This window comes from Synchytrium microbalum (assembly GCF_006535985.1).
Source record: "Synchytrium microbalum strain JEL517 chromosome Unknown SmJEL517_scf0002, whole genome shotgun sequence".
Taxonomy (NCBI): domain Eukaryota; kingdom Fungi; phylum Chytridiomycota; class Chytridiomycetes; order Synchytriales; family Synchytriaceae; genus Synchytrium; species Synchytrium microbalum.
The window spans coordinates 945849-965463 of NW_022158351.1; the positions used below are offsets into that span (position 1 = coordinate 945849).

Genomic DNA, 19615 nt, shown 5'->3' on the forward strand with positions numbered 1-19615 from the left:
AGCAACCAACCCTCTCTCTTTCTAGTGATGGATGTATAAACTCCGTTTTGCTCGTATAGTCGTATTTTGTATAGCATAACAACTCTCTTCTTTTGTAATTTTATCCCGATTGATCTATAAAACACTCTTCAACAAACACCAAAAGAGTATTAAGCAAACTATGCATTATTTAACCCTGGTTCACAACCGTGAGGGATTTGCAGGTACACTAGCAGTAAACACTTCTTTCATTTCTCGAAGAGCAGCCTTCAAATTTTCTTCAAACACTTCTGGTTTCATCTCAGCCTTGCAACCAACACCAAAACGAAGATCCCTTGGCTTCACATGATAACAAATGCCATAGCCGGTTGGTGTTACCTGATAGTAAAAGATTCGGGTTGTCAGTGCCTGATCGTTGAAACTTACACTAGGTTACTTTTCCTTCTCGTATTTTACCTCTCCAAACCCAATCTGCTCCACGTATGGATGATCCAGAGTCGACGTGGACATGTACCATGTTCTTGTCTCATCAAACATGGGATCACTGAATATAGATGGCATCGTCTCTGAAGAATCCACCAACAATTTTAGACCTATTCAAATATGTTCGACTAAGCACAAAAACGGAATCATAGGACACAGCTAATTGCACGGGAAACCGTAACGTATTTCATACCGAAAAGATGCCTATCAAGTCCTTGTGCCATTGCACCATCAGAAGCATTGGTCTGATGCGTTTTGGCAGCCAGCCTCCCCAACTCTGATTTCACATTCACGTCGACACTAGCATCACTCATAGCTTTACACCAATTAGCAGAATCAACAGAACAACTACGACATGTTTCTGTTCTTCCATATTGGAATTGGCGGGTCTGTACTGATTCATACGTTCCACGACATTTGCCATGAGTCTTGTAGTATGCTAACTGCATAGCCAATTGTGCATATGCATCTGGTGGCACTCCCATCTTTTTGATGTGGTCTCGACCGTATTCGGAAAAAAGGACTTGTCGGAATGTATGTGTTGATATGAGCTTGTCAAAGTTGGTTTGGGCGGTGTTGATGTGTTGTTGAAGGGACGGGGTGATGTCGAATTCAAGGTGTTTGGGCGGCGGTAGCTTCGATGCTTGATGTGGCTCTCGAGACACGCCATGGTCTAAATCGTTCTTTACCATCCTTTGTAAGAAACCAAAGTGTTGGTATGTCCGTAGACAAACGAAGAAATAGCTTCTTTTCGCGACCCTACCGTTCACAGATATACTCAGTCATAGTACTCGTTGGCATACCATCAAGCATCGAATGCTCCATCAGCAATCCAAGTCGACCTGAGTCAAAAACGACCCATTGTATTGGAATATCAAACCACCTGTTCTTGCCATCACCGTGCCAAACGCCTCGAATCGACTAGGTTGCAAAAAAGGTCAATAAAGCATTGGAAATCGTTCTACACGACCAACGACCTACTTCGTAAATATTAGAAGGAGTTTCTGCTTCTAAACTAACTAGGAAAGCAGCAGTTTCGATATCTTCTATCGATGCTTGATTTTTGATGGAGGCGTTGAGTAGATCCGTTCGAGCCTGAATAAAGGAAGTACGGCGTCAGTGCTTGTTCATTTAAACGTGAATTTTCAAGAATCTTCTCGCTATACCTTTGTCCAATTATCACGATTATCAGATGTCAAAATACCAACGGGAACATCCGCCTTTGATTTATCCGCCATTTCGTAAATCTTTAGCAATTGTCTAATGAGCAGATTGAGACTTATAGGGAGTGATAAAGTAACTAATTTCAGCAACATATTACCCTTCGATTTGTTCTGTAGAGATGCTACTAGGCAAGTCCAGCCGAAAGAAACGACCTTGACGAACAACAATGATATGATTATGTATAGCTGGATCTGTCACTCGAGTCATGTCGCTCGGTATAACAGGTATTCTGCAAGAATTAAACATCCACATATAAGGATCCATGCTGAGAGGCGACGTTTTGACCATTTCCGTTTCTAGCATGCCAGTATTTATCAACTTGCGAAATCGTAGTGTTGCTTGAATCGTTTCTGCAGCTCTTCTAGCAGGTTTGTTGACCAAACGAGGTACATCACTTAGAACAAAGAATGGCGACACGTATATAATTACTGGATCTCGATATGCTAAAATATATGAGCAATGTTAGATATTTCGTCACGAAAGTGTAACTTTCGCACGTTACCCATGTAGCCGTGAACTCTCCACCAATCGTACAGCCAGCTAGTCTTGCTTTTGGCTGGTTTGCCTATTCCATTTATATCCTTGTCTGCTACTATAATGGCTTCGCTCCAGTCCGTCAAGTGTGTAGCAGCACGTTCCTGTAAGCGTGCTTGCAATTTATCACCCATGCCTCCTGGTTGACGGAACGTTTCGACGGCTTTAACTGTATTGGCATATTCTTCATCATTTGCTATAGCTCTGACGGATCTTAGATACTTTTTCAGCGTTGATGAGAGCTCGGGAACGGGTAGAAATGGTATTTTCGATTGATGCTTGAAGAGTGGCTTCTCAGCATCAGCAGGAGCTAATAATATTGCATGTGTGAGTGCTACAGTGAATATTATTTGTTGGATGAGCTTACCTATTGTCTTAAACGTTTTCATGTTCAACAACGTTTGTGAAAGAACCACTCTAGCACGAGGACTGTCAATATTGACTCGATGGCGAGCAGACAAGATTGTTGTGGTCAACCGCGCTAACCGTCCACTCATCAGAAGCACGAGCGACCGGTACCGCAACTGACGCTGTTTTTGTGCTTTCGAATGTACGACGTATCAAACTTTGAACTGCGAGATCATAAGAGTTGGAGCATAAACGATCTCGAAACTTGACGCGTTTTGCAGCTCCGAATCGTTTGTTTTGTTTTCTATCTTTTGCTACTGTGCAGATACAAGAAAGTGATCAAAAAGAAGGAGGCATTGCGACTACACCTTAATTGTCATAGGCCATATCCCAAAATTGAATTTCATACTAACATGACGTCTGAAGGTTAGCCTGAGAATCCAAAGAGCACGTAGTTGGTAAGAACTTGCCTCCAATACACGTTCAAAGACCAGTTGACATTCATTCCTTTCAAACTCGGACGTGTGCCTGACGTGGTGATTGACAGTTTCCTCCAACCACGAAACATGCTCAACAAGACTTTGATGAGTCCAGTGCTTCAAACATTCGTGCGCGGCTTTCGGCATGTTCTTGGACATTGTAGCCAAATGAGACACTAAGAAACAAAGGTAAAAGTGTCGAAAATTGATTTAAAACTGGCTTGATAGCTTACCATGTTTCCACGCATCCAACCAAACACGTTCAAAGGTCCAGCAGGCAACAAGGCACTTTTCAAATGTATTCAATGAGAGCAAATATGAAGCGTACGAGACGCATTGCATATTTGGACGTCCTTTGGGAGGAAATTGGGAGAGTACTTCTTTGACTATGTTGAAAGATGACGTGAGTATCGATGATGTTTCTGGTGACGAGCCATGTTGATGTGCATAGTAGCATCGTTTTTCAAAAGCAACACTTACAGAATGGAATTTCATCTTTGACGGTAGTATGAATAGCATTCGTAATTCCAGCCATCAATCGCTACAATGCAAAAGTGCGAAAAGTGCACGTGTCAGATAACACATGCAAATCAACAACCATATCCATAGTTTGAATGAATGGTCACTCACTTCAGTCTTGTCGTATTCATGCTCATTGCAGTCTTCACTGCATGGAACGAGACGAAGAATATAGCCCAAAAATTGAACTTGCTTCATGACAAAGTGACAGTCTATAGTTGAATATGATTGAAATAAGGGGTAATATAAGTACTTAAAGTACACTGAAATATCACAATACAATGATCTTCAAAACACAAACGACTCTTGAAATGAAACAGACGAAATTTCAGAGACTCCTTACAACCATTCTATGACACAACGTACCTTGAGCCAAAAAGTATTGGAAGCATTTTTCAGAGATCTTTCCACCTGCCTGCAAGATAAAAAACAAATGTTATAAGACATCATCGATCTGCATCATGAGGATCTCGCACAAAAGTCGTTCGGTCATAAGGTTACCAAATCATTCAAGAACTTTGACTTTTCAGTAGCCTTTTCATACAGCTCATAATGATGTTCTTTGAATTTGTCAGTGATGTTTGATATGGTCATTGCTGACTTTTCCTTGTTGCGTCGTGTTGCTTTGGAATTTTCGAATTTATGAGGGAGAATGGTGAGCGAGGCTGTCACATGAAAGAACCAGGGAAAAGCTAGAAAACATTGCTTTTCAAATTATTGGACGTGTAAAGACGCGTCTCTTACCTCCGTAATGTATTAAGTCATCACCGTCGCTCAAATGGTACCATCGAATCATGCTCGACCCTTCACTCAAAAAACAAAAAACACGTAAAATAAATACCAGCCATGGAGAGTGAATGCGCAATCGACCGCATTGACGCAGCATTACGTGAGTTAGACGATATCGCAGCCGCTCAACAACACATCCGTGCTTCAGCCTCAAACACGCTCACCAAGAAAAGCAATATCTTTTCACGACTTTTTGTACCGAGATTGCCTGGATCATCTACATCGAGTAGACATTCACGAAATACGTCATGGAGTACGTCGATAATACACTCCAAGGCAGCTGCTGCTGATATAGAAGTCACGTTTGAAGCTCTAGCAGCAAACACGGTGAAACGAATGCAGGCACGAGCACAGTTAGAATCAGCAAGAGCTACAATCAAATTAAGTGAAGACACAGTGTCTGAGATGTTTTCTCGTAGCAGATACATCATTAATTCCGAAGACAGTTTGGAAGTAGTTGATGAATCAGTCACCACCACCACAAAACATACGATTACGATGCATCATGTTGACCATCCCAGTAACAAGTACAAGGCTCCCATACTGAAATACGGATGGAAAGAGCGTGCTGAATCGGAAAATGAGGAGGTTATCAAGCTAGTGGCTCCAGACGTTACAAGAGACAGTATTGCGGCAGTGTCTCAAGATATCACTGCAGTAAATTCACCATTCGATGTATCGCCGTTAAACAATCGTGGATCTGTAACGAAAGAAAAATATGGAATTGATGATGATGTAATGGTAGCACCCAGGAGATTGTCCGCTGTGAGACCTGTTGGAGTCAAGGTATTGTGGTGTGCAAGTACTTTTTTTGTTGTTGGGAAACACCTTGCGTCCCACACTGACCCAAACCTCTATCAATTATACAGATCGACATGTTAATAAGCAAACTCGACGCCGAGCACCGAATGTCTCAATGTGCTGCCCGCATCTCCACAACACAACGAGACTCAGTAGCCACCATAACATCCCAGAACCGTCAAGCCTCTCCAGACCCTTTAACTAGTAATAGCAGACCACCACTCATCCCTGAAATATCACCAGCAAAACGCCGTGAACAATTCCTTGATGCCTGTAAATCGTATACTCCAGCAGCATCACCGTCTCATTTAAACCTCCCACAACTCGACCGCATCTCTTCGTCAATGTCGTCAACGAGATCCGGTCAAAGCCCTATTCGATCATGGATGACTCAATGGTTTGAGTCGTCACACCCACAACAGCAGCAACATGTTTCATCTTCTGCTCCAACCAGAAGACGAGTATCATCGTTATTCGATGATTTGCATCTAAGTGATTTGAGAGATCAGGTGCCGATATCGCCATTGGACTATGTGTTGACCGAGTATATATATAGCAGAGACTCAGAGGATAACAGTGCAGTTGAAAATTTGAGAAGTGAGGTGAATGGCCTGAGAGGAGTGGTTGATCAGATGAAGAGTAGATTGCAAACCGCTATTGAAATCTCTGAAAGTGGACTCTAGTAGTGGTGTTAGATAGTAGTTGTAGATATTACAAAACAAGGTGCTAGTCAACAAAATCCAATGCCTATGCCTTGTCGATGCTTATATTCAAAGTTTGTTTGGGGGGTTTTCATGCAAACACCATAGATTTTATACATTTTTGCTCCTCTTCCGACTGCCCTTGGCTCCCCTCCTCCTACTCTGTACACCTCAACAATCACACCCTCTTCAGAAATCATTCAATACCATCATCATATAATCTAATTCTTGTTCAGCAACTTTAAAGCCTTGATTGATTTTATTGAGCATATCCAGACGCCGCTGTTGATCTGGAGACATCTCTTCACCCAATTCCAAATGTTCCAAAGTTGTGGTAAACTTTTCCACTTCCATTGCTCGACGTGCTTTGAGATTTGCAAGTGCTTTTGTTATGGTTTCGACAGTATTTGCTACGACCAAGTCAAAGTTGACAAAGTATAGGAAGAAGGTGTTTTGGGTTGTGAGATCAAGACGTTTTGGTACAGCCTATCAAGACCAATTTGGGGAATGAGACGAATGTTTTCTTTTCAATAGCACTGAAGAAACACGACAACAAACAAAGGAGCGTGTCCACTCGACAATGGCAACCTACTTGCATCTGAATGTATCCCCGATCGAGTAATGGATACAAGGCTTTTCGGGTCTCTTTGCTCGATGTCAATGCCAGTTTGCTGATCTAGATAAAAGAAACAGGCGCGAGAGTTGAGCAATCATTTGCGCAGCAGCTTTTCACCAGCCAGCCCAAATAACACGTACTGTCTTTTCATCCAGTTTGTTTTCTGTGAGCAGTAAATTCCATAGCCGAAGCGAGACTTTTCCAAAGCTTTCAAGTACATATTTGCGGAGTATTTCAAGTTTCAAGAAGTGGTTGTGTTCCTAATGTAACCGAGAATCGATAGTGCGTTAGGACACCATGATTTGTATAAAGAAGACGATATTTTTGGCTTCTTCATATCCTGTCCGTCCGCCTTGCTCCTACCTTGAGTGGAACAAGATACTCTCCACCACCCATCATAGAATCACCTGGCTTGATGACTTGGAAATGACCATCATATCGAGCCAGTCTGAGAAGTATTTCTTGTTCGGGGAATGGGACTGGCGAGTATACTTCTTGTTGTTGTGCCAATGGAGCCCCATTTGTACGAGGGCGAGGAGGACCGTTTCCAGTAACAGAAGAAGAACCATTTACGTGGCCTTCTTCTATATCGCGTTTTGCATCTTCGTCTACATGATACACCGCGAGAGGTATATTAGCAGTTTGGAGGAGGGCTTGGAGTTCGTATTGTTTCATCGGCACTAACGCAAACGAAACATACGGTCGGTGAGTGAGTAAATTTGCAAAAACAGCGGAAGACAATGAAGCCAATACACGCCGATGCATCCATCTCGTGCCACCACTTACAACTATCGATATCCACTTTGCAAGAAATCATCTTTGATTCTTCAGCATCCAAGATGGCTTTGGCAACAACACCTGCTGGAGGACCATGTTTTCGAGAAGCTAATGAAACAATGGCCTAGGATAGCTTATAGGTCAGGCTTTTGCTGCTTTGATCTTTAAATATGTAAGGGTTTCCGTACCTGGTTTCTCAGATTGATATGGAACTGATCATAGTTCAATCTCCAGAAGATGGCGTCCTAGAAAAGGATCCAGAAAGGTGAGCAAAAAAGGATCCAACGAGATCAAGGCACGGGAACTTACATCCACATATAATTCGAAGACGGTCTTTCTTTTCTACAAACCAAAGTGTTTTGTTAGCGTTCATTATGTCGCAAATATGAAAATGACCCTTACCTTGACTTGAAGAAAGGATTCATCATCGTCAAGCACATATTTCCGTTTCTACAACAAAAAAATGCATGTCAGTGCTGTATTCTCGACAGACTTTAAGCGAAGACCTAGTATTACAAAGACATACCAGGCCATCCAAAGTCTTTTCGACGGAAACTTTACGATCCTCGTCATCCAATTCCTTCTTCATCTTGTCCTTTGTTCGAATGTTGAATGTACTAGATGACTTTTCCTTCCATTGTTTCTCAGCTTCTAGCCGCTTATCAGCAAAGGTTTGGACATCGTCGGGAGTGGTAGGTTGTATATATTTGGCGTCAGCGAGTTGCTGGAATGAGTCCAAGAGCGCGTCGTAGTCTGGATAGTTGGTCTTGACGGCATCGAAGATAGAGTTGAATGTACGACGACCATAGAGGAGGATGTATTTGACGATGAGTTCACCCTGTTTGAGGGAGTGACGTGTGAGTGCTGATGGTGGACGCGGCCTTGATGAAACGACCAAAAAACTAGAATGCCGCTATGAGCATACGCAGCAGCACATCCTTTCTCTCCCGCTTCTGCATGAGACTCTCTCACATGCTCTCATCACTCTTCTGCAGCCAACAGATACTCACCAATTCACCAAACTTGTCCTGGGCAATGACGAGATAGAGACCGAATCGTGCCCTGTATAGGATTTTGCGTGGATCGGCCGAGTAATAGGAGACGAGTCTACTTCCTTCCTGCTGCTCCTTGTAAGAGGCGAGGCCGAGGTCGAGCAGAGTGGTCAACGATTCTAGGATGAGTCGTTCCTTGTAGGTAGTGTAGTCCATCAGTTGTCGAATGTTCAATCTGCCCCTCTTGAGGAGTTCATGGGCTACAGCCTAGGCGAAAGAAATAGATTAAAATATGTTGGTTCGACACATGGAAGCTCGAGATATGAAACCCATTTTGATGGCAAGTCACTTTCTTTAGCTGAGCTTTTACCTCGACAATCTCTCCCAAGTGCTCCCGTATGATGCAGTCGCAGAGACGAAGCAAATTGGCATTAGTAGATGGCATCGTTATATCCTGCTATGGGCAACATCTACCCTGTTTCAATCTATCTTTCTGTCGTTTTTGAAGTAACGCACTAGGAAGGCGACGAGTTATAGAAATGACGAGAGTGACGGGAGACTGAAAGACGCATTGTGTTTACGTGTAATTTGGTAATTTGAGAATACATAGACTGTAAGACCTTCTCTCCACATGCCAATTCAACAGTTTTGATCATCCTCATCATATGCGATCAAGAATCTGAAAAAACCTAGTTCTAACTGACGGAACCACGTTTATTACGTGTCTACATACTATCCTTTCATAATAGAGCCCTTTTAGTACCGTGGAACTACCAGCCAAGTCCTTGTTCTCTAGGTTCAATTTTTTTTTTTCGCTTTTTTTTCGCACTCTTAAAACCCATACTTTGAAGCTTGTTTGAGGCGAATCACATTGGACTAGAGACGAAACTGGGAAGATATCTAATCTATATTAGCAGCTAGATAGGCTAGGCCGGATATACAATGGCCAAGAAGCACCGCCAGCAACCACAGTCGGCTTTTTCTACTGCAAACTCGGCTGCCTCATCCTCCCTCGCTGCATCTACCGTCGCAACCACCGCATATCCTATATCGGCTTTTGGATCCACCAATGCCCAATTCGCAGCCATTTCCACCGCCGTCGATGCTCAAAGACTCAAAATTTGGGATACATGGACATCCACTTTGCTCATCGACTGGCTCATTCCAACTACTGATAATACTACCAGCACAAAATGCACTTGTCTAGCTTGGGGTGCTTTGATGTTGGACACTATCTCATCTTCTTCCTCTGCTGAGGTATGTGAAAACCAGATCTTTTTTTGTCGATTGGACAAAACACTCAAACAACCCATTAGGACGGTAAACGTAGAAAGAAGAGGAAACATCATGCAATGACCAATGGTATGGCCACTGAATCGCCTGCCATAGCCCTCGGAATGGACTCTGGAGATATCAATCTGTTCCTAGTAGCTCAATCCCAAGTCTCGAAAACCTTGTCTGGCGTACATACTACTCCAGTAACTGATGTATGCTTTGCCCATACATCTCAACGACTGTATTCTGGTTCTAGAGATGGTATCATTGTAGAATGGGATTTGTCAAAGGGATCGTCATTAAGGTAGTGGACGCCACGTCTCGTTTTTGGGGCGTTTGACAAGATCTCCCTAACTTTCTATTATACCCAAAATAGATCCTTCGCGTCAGATATGCCATCTATACAGAGACTCGTATTAAGCCACGACGACAAGAAATTGTTGGCTGCCTCATATACTATACAATTGTATGATTTAGAAACGTCTGCAATCTCAAAGGTATGATGGTGGTCATCGAATCCTTTTTCGGGAGTCGAGGTTAGATTCTTATGCTCTTTCTTCTCGCTTTAGACATTCACAGGTCATGCTGCTCCAATAACGCAGTTGTCATTCAATGCTGATAGCACAAAGGCCATCTCTGCTGCTGATGGTGATAACTTTATATGTTTATGGGATTGTACTGAAAATGGAATCACGGGAAACGCTGCTGGTATGTGCGAACTATTCATAGTTGTATTACGTTTTTTTGCGTCGGTAAAAATCTCCCCAAACCTCTAACTCGCGATTCTCGCCATAGCATTAACTATGGACGTGCCACCTGTACATGTAAATCTATCTGAAACTATGCACGTTCTAGCCATCACTGGTGCTGGCCAAGTAGACATATGGGATTCATTACTGGCTGCACCACCATCAGCATCAACAGTGTCAGAAGCCGCCCCTAAAAAGAAAAAGAAGAAAAATTTGGTTGATACTAGACGTCCTGATGGTCATATTGTCGTGGGCTGTATAGATCAACCTGAATCGATGGTACCTATACTAGCAGCTCAATTTGCGGATGGCCAGATCGTTTGTGCTCGTGGTAGTCCTTTGAAACCTGCTTTTGAACGTTTGGTAAGCTGTTTATGTGATGCTACGAAACCGCTTTTTTGTTGAAAAAAGTCCAGCAAAAAAAACATCTGTGGGAATTTGCTATGTCTGTGCAAAACGCTAATATTTCTTTCTCGCGCCGTCATATCAATTAGGCCTATCTGGATGAGTCAGGACAAGTAATATCAAATATGCATTTATTAAGACCTTCTGCATCATCCTTGCTAGTCGACGAATCAACTCTGACAGAACAACGCCTAAAAGCATCACACAAACCCCATAATGATTCAGATATGCAAGTGATTCAACCCGAATCTCTTGTCATGCCTGAAGTCCGTGATGTTGACATGTCAGATTCAGATACACCACTCATCGCAAACGAACCTTCACTAGCGGATCGAGTAGCTGGCCTGATAATTACACCACCTATTACACCCTTACGTGATGGTCTGTCAAATAATAATGGCGATGATCAACAGCAGCAGCAGACGAGACTACCCTTTAAACCATCAGCAGCATCACTATACGGTCTCTTATCACAGGCCATACAATCAGGAGATCGACACTTGATGGAGCAGGTACTATCATTACGAGATCCTAAAATGGTTGCTACCACTGTATACCGTTTATCAGGAGCACAAGTGCTGCCCTTCCTAGACGCCATGCTGGAACGTCTCCAAAAGAAACCACTACGAGCTAGTGCGCTAGTGGAATGGATACGAGCAGTGCTAGTCACTCATGCACCATACTTGACCACGGTACCTAATCTAAGTACCCGTCTAAGCACACTATATTCCACACTAGAAACACGGACGGGAGTGTTTAGTAAATTGGTTTTGCTGCAAGGGAGATTGGATTTCGTCATGACGCAAATTGAAACTAGGAAGAAATTCGCTGGAGGTGACATTCAATTTAATGCTGATGAGGAGGCTGAGGTTGTGTATAATGAGGAGGATGATATTGAGAGTGAAGATGGTATGGATTATCGTAGTCGTGGAGGAGATGACGAGGAAGACGATGAGAATCAATGGGAGGATGAAGTGTCGTCCAATATAATACCTCGTGTTGACGATGATGAGGAGGAAGAAGACGAAGATCAAGATGACGATGACGAGGTAAGGTTATTTTCTCACTAGGGGAGCTCTACGTTTTTGCTTGGTAAATGCAAAGGAGGACCCCCACCCCCGTCTCTAACGATCCTTTATATAGGACGATGTTGAATCAGCCATGTCTGAAGACGCCGATGACATAGTCGTCGATCAAGAGAGTGACGACGAAGAAGATGGTTCTAAAAAGAGAACGGGATGGATTGAAGACGACGAGTAGCTAGTTAGTAATTAGTTTATAACAAGTCGAGGAGTCCTCATAACCGTCATCTACCATCTACCTAAAATCGAAAGCAAAAAACGTTTGCATATCCACCCTTCCCGCACGCAATTTATAGTTATAACCAACAACAAGCTAGCAAACCTGCTAGTTTACACTTTGTCAACCGTATAAAAACCAAATAGAATGAAAAAAAAAATTCAAAAAGTCGATATGAAATATGTTTTTGAAATACTAACACTTCGCGTGTTTTTTTACTTCTTTTCGTACTCGTAAAAGCCTCGTCCACTCTTCTTTCCTAATCATAATTCAAATGCGATGAGCGAGCGACCGAATGAGAGAAAGCAGACAGCCAAAAAAAAACTCGGAATTTCAAACAAGGATTTGGTTGTAACTTGCCTAACCAACCAGCGTCAACATATTTAGTCAAAAGGGGAGCAGGTCTATACTTTGTATCGCCCAATTGCGTATTCAACACCTTCATAATCGCCAAACACGTATCCAACCCAATGAAATCGGCCAGCGTCAAAGGGCCCATTGGGATATTAGTTCCCAATTTCATTGTTGTGTCAATGTCCTCTTTCGTTGCAATTCCCTACAGAAATCAGAACAGGTCATTTTTACTTGAGATCATTTTTTGGTGTATAAACTCCAAATCCCATACCTCTTGCAACACGTAAACAGCCTCATTGATATATGGCATAAGGATTCGATTAGCGATGAATCCAGGCATGTCCATACTTTCTGTAGTCACTTTGCCCATCAATTTGGCAAGCTCATGAGTCGTTGCCAATGTTGCGGCGTCAGTCGCCAATCCAGGAATGATTTCGACTAGTTTCATTACTGGGACTGGATTGGCGAGGAGAAGTTAAGAATTGAAGACACGGGCAGCAATGGAGACCTCTTTCTACCTGGATTCATAAAGTGCATTCCAATAACCTGTTATGTTTGGTGAGTTTGATGAGAAGCAATGGCATTTGAATGGCGGTGAGTGTTTTAAGTACTACCTTGGTTGGCCGCTGTGTCGAAGCAGCTATTTTCGTAATAGATATCGAGGACGTATTTGAGGCCAAAATACAATGTGGTGGTGTAAGCTTGTCCAGGCCAAGAAACAATTCACGTTTCAAGGCGGGATTTTCACTGACTGCCTATTGAGTTCGGAGGACGTATAATCCATAATGAGACCCTCCTCCAAGTTTAGTAGGAAACAATCAATAGAGGTATTCCAACGTTACCTCAATGACATAATCGCAAGAAGAGAAATCTCTAATATCTGATGTACTTTTTATTCTTGATTTCGTTTCGTCCTTGTCAGCAGTGGTGATCTTGCCCTTGACAACATCCTTTTCCAAGTACAAGTCTGTGAGAAGGTGCATATGTGTGAGATACCCCAAGTTCTAACATCGAGGGTCCGCGTAAATGTCCAATTCAGTAAATGCTCTATCGAAGATACGTTCATCACATCCAATAAATAAGAAACCTCATTAGCATTACGTATCAAACACCAACCTATAAGCTTCATTCCTTTAGCAACTTGTACAGGGTTGGAATCCAGCAAGATGACTGATAATTTAGCTACATGAGCTGATACATGAGCTATTCCAGTTCCCATTTGGCCTGCTCCAATGACACCAATAGTGCGAATACGACTGGTCTAAAAAAAGGCGGATGTTTGGAATTTGGAGCAAATTGATTTTGGGTTTTATACAAGATGATGACGTGATTTCCGGTGTAAACAAGTAGTTCCCATATTAATTGAGTGACTATAGTTCTTCAGTGTTCAAGCTTACATCATGACATACTCTCGTCGAGTGAATGGATGCTCTCTGTTAATTTTGAGTATACGGACGTGGACAATAATTAGCAAAGGCACAATTAAGAACACAATGAAAATATGCACCTATACCTGTATATGGCCTACTAGCACTCTGGCGAACGTTTTATATGCTCTCATATCTGTTTCTGGTCTCGTGTGTTTTACTATTGCCTCGCTTTCAAGCACACCGACAATTCATGAATCTGGAGCTACAGCACACAATTTTCTGTGAAGTAGACTTGAACCACTGATAAAGCTCTTTTCTATGACTGTTACGCGGTGTTTGGCGGCATGGACAGAAGGAAAAACGCCCTACAGATTAAGTTTTTTTCTTCAAGTTTCGAACGATTCAATATAAACAGCCTGAATTGACCATAAGCAGCAATAAGCACATTCAAATATGGACGTAGAGACGCGTATTGGTTAAATTCTCAAGGTCGACGTAATGAAATCTGCTGCCCAAGTATATAATGCTTATGCCAGTTCTAGCAGTGTCAACTTGCAGCTCGCTGAAGCGGCCACCATGGAGTGGTTCACTCAAAAGAAGCGAAATCAGTTGAATGGGAAGCCCTTGAAAGTCTGGGATGTCTTGCGGGCCGATCCGGTAAGCAAACTTCAACTTTTCCTGATTCGAGAGATATCACAGAAGTGATCAAACACTTGTATTGACCGTAGAAAGGACTTCAATAGACTTAAATTTGATTACCCATAGGCCACAGGTCCTTCTGGAGTCTGGAGGAACAATCGTACACTTAAACGGAAACGGAAAAAGGGCAGGTGCTGTACGCCCTGCAACTCCCCATCTGTAAAACGAAACCAACCAACCACACCATCAGCTCCGTCATCGTCCTCATCGTCAGCTGGGACGAATGCTGTCACTTCTAGCCAATCCTCGTCATCATCAACAGCAGCCCCAATCGGATCAACAACAGTACCACAACCGGTAGTATTACCACCACCAGCACAACTTACAACAGCAGCTCTCCCGCAACCAAACTTTTCATTGCCAAGCCCACGTAAACCCAATGTACCCTTGCCCGCCCATGCATTTCTCGTTTTTGGTGCCAAGTCGACGCGAGTCAAACGACTTTTCGAACAATTTCAGAGTGCTCTGTTGCTGTCCGGGTTGTTGTTACCTGGTCCCATTGACAGATTTGCGTCAATTGTTCGTCACTTTGGTGGTTGAAAATGCCGTACGAGGTTTGGAGCTAGTTTCCAGTAAGAAACAAATTCTGCCACCGTGATAGTCTAGATAATACTCGAATCTCGACGACCGGAGTGTCGTACCGTCTCGAATCCTCGTTGCATCTTCGTGTTCTTTGTCCGTTTTCGACACACCTACAAACTACATTCAGAAAAATCTTTTGATTTTGAGGTATCCGCCATGGAGTTTCAGCATTAGAGAGGCCGACAATTCATTCAATTCTGGGCCGATGAGCCGATACGTTGCTCCCCAGTGCCTCCACAAATCACCCGCCAACCACCGTTTGCGTCAACGTTTATTGAAAACTCTGAGGGGAGACGAGCAGATGAATGTTATGTAAGACCTGAGAAAGAATAGGACGAGGATCAGCTAGTATTTAGGGTGATGCATCATTTGCCAAGTTGAAACACGGTGCTCCGATATTTAAGAAATTCAAGAACTGATACGTCATCCAGTGCAAAAGTCACTCGTCCCAAAAGACGGGACGTTGTCATGAGACTGTTTAATTTGCTTTTGCTGATTTAAAATTTTAATTTAAAGAGTTTGGGGTCGTGAAAGAAGGACTCTTGTGGTGAAAGGTACGCTGGCGAGCATGTTGCGTCGAACAGTTGGGAACGCGTTGAAAACAGACAGTTGGTTCGTGAAAGCTCATTGATTACGTTACTGCCTTTAGGTCTCCACCCCTGAAATGTTACGAACGAGCATTGCCGGTTTCAAGTCACGCGCCGCTGTATCTCTTGCAACTTCTATCGCTGTCGCCTTCGATACACTACCAACAATACCGAGACTCAAACAAGCCACCATCATAGCTTCACTGAGCGTAATTGGTCTCTTCAAAGCGCTGAGATTAGACCTGGTGCCTCGGCTGCCGTACAATGTCAAATCCAATTTTCTTCAGCAGAAAGGGATTCAATTCACGATAGTGCTCAAGGACATAAGGTCATAGAATAGAATTATGAAAAATATCTCAATATTACCTTTAATACCATTTGTACTTTTTGCCCCTGAAAGCTGCTCAGTGCCTCTCCAACTCAAGTCTTTGCTTGAAAGTTTTGACAATAGCGAACAACGTTGACTTCGAGAACTCCCTATCAAACCGCTGAATGTTAGCACGGTTAGCTGTAAGCTTGTGTAGTTCAGAAATAGCGTGAGATCATGATTTCGTCGAACGATGGTCTCAGACAAGCGTGTTGTTTGTTACTTGTTACTACGTGAAATTCTTTGCCTTGATTCTCAGGTTTCGACATAGCTTTAGCACACCCTGAATTAGCACGTTGGAGCGTCTCGCTTTCAACGATCGTGAATTGGAGACTTTCCAAGTTGACCGAAACCAACAGAAATTCTCTGCAGCATGCTGGCCAGCAATCGGAAGGAGAAGCAAATATCTGCTGTAAATCTTCATCGCCTAGATGAGAATGACATTGCTCCCAGTCCTTCACGTTCATCAAAACGAGAATCATCTGCAAGCCTTGCGGACGACATTGGATCATTATCGAACTCTGAGCTGGTGGAGCGACTCGTTGAAGCCTACCAGCGGCTTACTGAAACCGAAGAAAGTGAGTCTTACCCTTCTCATTACAGAGAACTAGGCATTTCACCCAATGCATCAGAACCGAATCTGGAGATAAATTGATCCCCAGCTTTTATTCTCTACTTACTATTGTTCGACTACAGATTTGGTATTGGCTGCTCAATATGGCAACGATCTACTTACTCAAAACGGGATTCTGAAGGAGAGACTGAACGCTTCGCTCTCAGCTGCAGACCCAACAATAACCCATCGGGTTTTCAAATCCCAACTGGATCCTGCAGATGCTAAACATATCGAAGATATAGAAAAGTCAAATGTGGAGTTGAATAGCAAGCTGGAGCGACTACAGCATGACTTGGAAGTAGCAAACCACAGAGGTGATCGTGAAGCCAGGAAAGGACTGGAACACGTTGAAGGATCCAAACGCCATTTAGAGGCCGCTACACGGCGTATAGCTGAGCTTGAAGAAGAACGTAAAGAATGGCTACGAGAACGAACTGGTTTGGTTCGTTCTCGTCGAGACAGTGTCGCTCCAATAAAAGACTTCGATGCTGAACGACGAGAGCTCTTGCAAAGAGTCGACGAACTTGAAGAGTCTATATGTCAGCTTAGTACGAACCTAGAACAATCCCAAACTAGTCTTGCCCAAACCGAAAGGAATTGCCATCTATTTGAAACCAAATCTGCTGAATTGGAAGCTCTTCTTCAAGAGTATCGAGAATACCGTGAAGACGCTGAACGCGCCACCGAACAAGTAGCATGCCTGTCGCAACAATTAGAACAGGCACACGATATCATAGACGAGCTAAAATCTGTAAAATCTGATGGAACTCAACCACTCGATCAGACAGGTGAAGATGAAGGCTCTCGTACGCTCTTTGGAGAAGTAGATAGCAAACGACGAGAACTAGAGGAGAAACATGTCATGCTGGCACGTCGACATCAAGGACTTATGAAGGCTCATGAAGGTGCAATATCTCAGCAGGAACGAATGCGGATGCATTTAGCTAGGCTGGCCCAGATTGCTAGTGCTAATGGTACGGTTAGCTCTGCTGGAGAGGACAAGTATACGGTCATGCAACGTGCACTCGCACAAAGTGAAGCAGAATGTCGAGATTTGAGAGATCGAGTTGCGGCTCTCGAACGAGCCAAAGACTCTCCCTTGTCACTACAATCAGATGATAGTGCTCAAGACGAAGTAGTCCAGCTGTTGAGGTTACATGTAACTCAATTAAAGCATCAATGTCGACAAGCCCGAAAAGCTTCTCAGACTTCCGATTTGTTACGTGTATCTGAAATGGAACGAGCTCGTAGTCTTGAATCATCACTAGTGGCTAAAAACGCTGAATTACAACGAGCAACTGCTGGTGCAGTTAGATTGGGCTTCGAACTGGATGCCGCCAAAGCTAAAATCAAGTTACTGCTCTCCACCAGAGAAGAAGTTGTACATGTATTAGTAGTAGGTGGTAAAGACAAATGGCACAGAGCGACTCAGACTGAAGTTATACCGAGTCATGTAGAAGGTGAAAAGGAGGGTACAGTGAGGGAAGAGGACAGCACAGTGCAGAACGAGGTGTCACTGGATCACGATGATAATCATCCGCTGGACGAAAGTATAGATATATCCCTATGGCCAGAGACCTCAAATACTCCAGAAGAAGTAGCCATCCCATCATCGACCGCAACTTCCTCGACATATGTAAATAGTCCCGCAGTATCGCCAAGTCGAATAATACCGATACGGCCCGACACGCCAACAACTCCCAGAAGCAGTGTCTTCAGTCCCATGAAAGACATGCCTAAACACGTCCAAGTACATGTAGAATCAGGAAGGACTCAAGTTGGTGAATGCGCTCAACAGTGATTTGGTTTTAGTATTGATATAGGTACTGCATTTGTGTTTATAATTAGATATAGAGTATATTACATATTGATTTTCAATGTGCAGATCGGGGTTTGAGATCAATCAAAACAGGCTGATGCTTGTCTTGATGCACTTTCCAAATTGCGATCAGCTTGCTCCTTTATGGCGCGTCTGGTCCAAGTGGAGGACGGCCAATCAGCAATTGTCTTTTTTGATGAAAAGAGTTCAAACGTGGAGCTATTTCCTTTCAGGTCTGATAGCCTAAACTCTGAATTCTGCTTTACAGCCTGGAGAGGTGCGTTCACTGAGGTCGTCCGCTGTTTCTTTTGCTGCTTTTGGTCCAGCCGATACTGCCAATAGCCTTCTGGATTGTAGAGCCCAAAATGAAGACTTTCGAATAATCGTAGTGGTATCATCTCGACTCGGGAAGGAGGCACAGCTTCCATCTTGGCTCCATTCTGAATAAGGGCCCGGACGAGAAGTATCATGTTTACGCCAGGTCGAAGCTCTACGTGCTCGGTATAGTAATGGAAGAGTCGGTTTCCAAAGTCCAAGCTCGTAATGGCGCTGAGGGAAGCCTTGGCATGGTCGACGATAGTACGGAAGTGGGATAGTTCGTCGTCTTGCGATGTTTCGCCGAGTGATAATGGTGAGCTGGGCGTCAGTTCAAGGAAGCTTGCCGATGGCGGAGGTGACGGTGAAGACATGGTTGGAGTCAATGCAGAAACTGATGAAGCTCGTCCTTCTGCTTTAGACGCCACATCAAGTTTCGAGATGTGGATGATTTCAGCCATGCTTAAGTTAGCCTGATCTCGGATCTTTACCATCGGTATGAGGTTGTGGCGGTCCTTTTGAGCTAGTATGGCTATGGGAGAATGTTTGAGTGAACCAAAGCACCAAGAAACATCAGACTCGTGACACTTACAGATGCCCTCCAGTTCGACCTTGACTACCAACACTCCCAAATAGAGGCCAGGTTGCAGTACAGTCACAGACTTCCAAAATCGACTTGTTGGAGACTGAAATAGTGTGCCATCGGAATGATCACACTTGTATGCCTTGTACTCAAAGTCTTTTGTGAAATGTACTCTACAAAGTCGAAGATGATCAATTTTGTGATCATCACGCATATCGACCGTTCAATCTTACCTATGTTCCTTGAAGAGCTCCTTCTTGGCATCGATAGTCTCTTTTGGCATATACTGTATTACCAGCACCGTTTTTGATCCTGAAATTCTATACACTGTATCATGCATAACTCCAAAGGTC

The 19615-nt window shown here is 43.4% G+C and overlaps 5 protein-coding genes across 5 annotated transcripts; 2 read left to right on the forward strand and 3 right to left on the reverse strand.

Moving 5' to 3' along the window:
* Positions 1–180: 180 nt before the first annotated feature.
* SmJEL517_g00675 (uncharacterized protein) lies at positions 181–4160 on the reverse strand (the record flags this gene model as incomplete). The annotated part of the gene is made up of 12 exons (XM_031166604.1): positions 181–357; positions 436–572; positions 656–1155; positions 1226–1383; positions 1444–1557; positions 1629–1722; positions 1784–2129; positions 2189–2530; positions 3528–3588; positions 3678–3778; positions 3933–3981; positions 4068–4160. 12 exons carry the CDS (start codon positions 4158–4160, stop codon positions 181–183), a joined length of 2172 nt encoding a protein of 723 aa, XP_031027482.1.
* A 1886-nt stretch (positions 4161–6046) lies between these two features.
* On the reverse strand, positions 6047–8687 carry SmJEL517_g00676 (uncharacterized protein; the record flags this gene model as incomplete). Its single annotated transcript, XM_031166605.1, has 11 exons — positions 6047–6343; positions 6450–6533; positions 6614–6733; positions 6837–7153; positions 7260–7374; positions 7439–7495; positions 7560–7592; positions 7653–7700; positions 7777–8088; positions 8261–8509; positions 8613–8687. 11 exons carry the CDS (start codon positions 8685–8687, stop codon positions 6047–6049), a joined length of 1707 nt encoding a protein of 568 aa, XP_031027483.1.
* Positions 8688–9184: 497 nt separating this feature from the next.
* On the forward strand, positions 9185–11931 carry SmJEL517_g00677 (uncharacterized protein; the record flags this gene model as incomplete). The annotated part of the gene is made up of 7 exons (XM_031166606.1): positions 9185–9499; positions 9559–9821; positions 9894–10014; positions 10087–10225; positions 10313–10629; positions 10761–11720; positions 11815–11931. 7 exons carry the CDS (start codon positions 9185–9187, stop codon positions 11929–11931), a joined length of 2232 nt encoding a protein of 743 aa, XP_031027484.1.
* Positions 11932–12185: 254 nt separating this feature from the next.
* Positions 12186–13885, reverse strand: SmJEL517_g00678 (uncharacterized protein; the record flags this gene model as incomplete). Its single annotated transcript, XM_031166607.1, has 9 exons — positions 12186–12229; positions 12340–12526; positions 12596–12780; positions 12843–12870; positions 12939–13079; positions 13167–13291; positions 13441–13585; positions 13734–13757; positions 13838–13885. 9 exons carry the CDS (start codon positions 13883–13885, stop codon positions 12186–12188), a joined length of 927 nt encoding a protein of 308 aa, XP_031027485.1.
* Positions 13886–16302: 2417 nt separating this feature from the next.
* SmJEL517_g00679 (uncharacterized protein) lies at positions 16303–18346 on the forward strand (the record flags this gene model as incomplete). The annotated part of the gene is made up of 2 exons (XM_031166608.1): positions 16303–16507; positions 16626–18346. The coding sequence occupies 2 exons, from the start codon at positions 16303–16305 to the stop codon at positions 18344–18346; spliced, it is 1926 nt and encodes a 641-aa protein (XP_031027486.1).
* Between the last annotated feature and the right edge of the window lie 1269 nt (positions 18347–19615).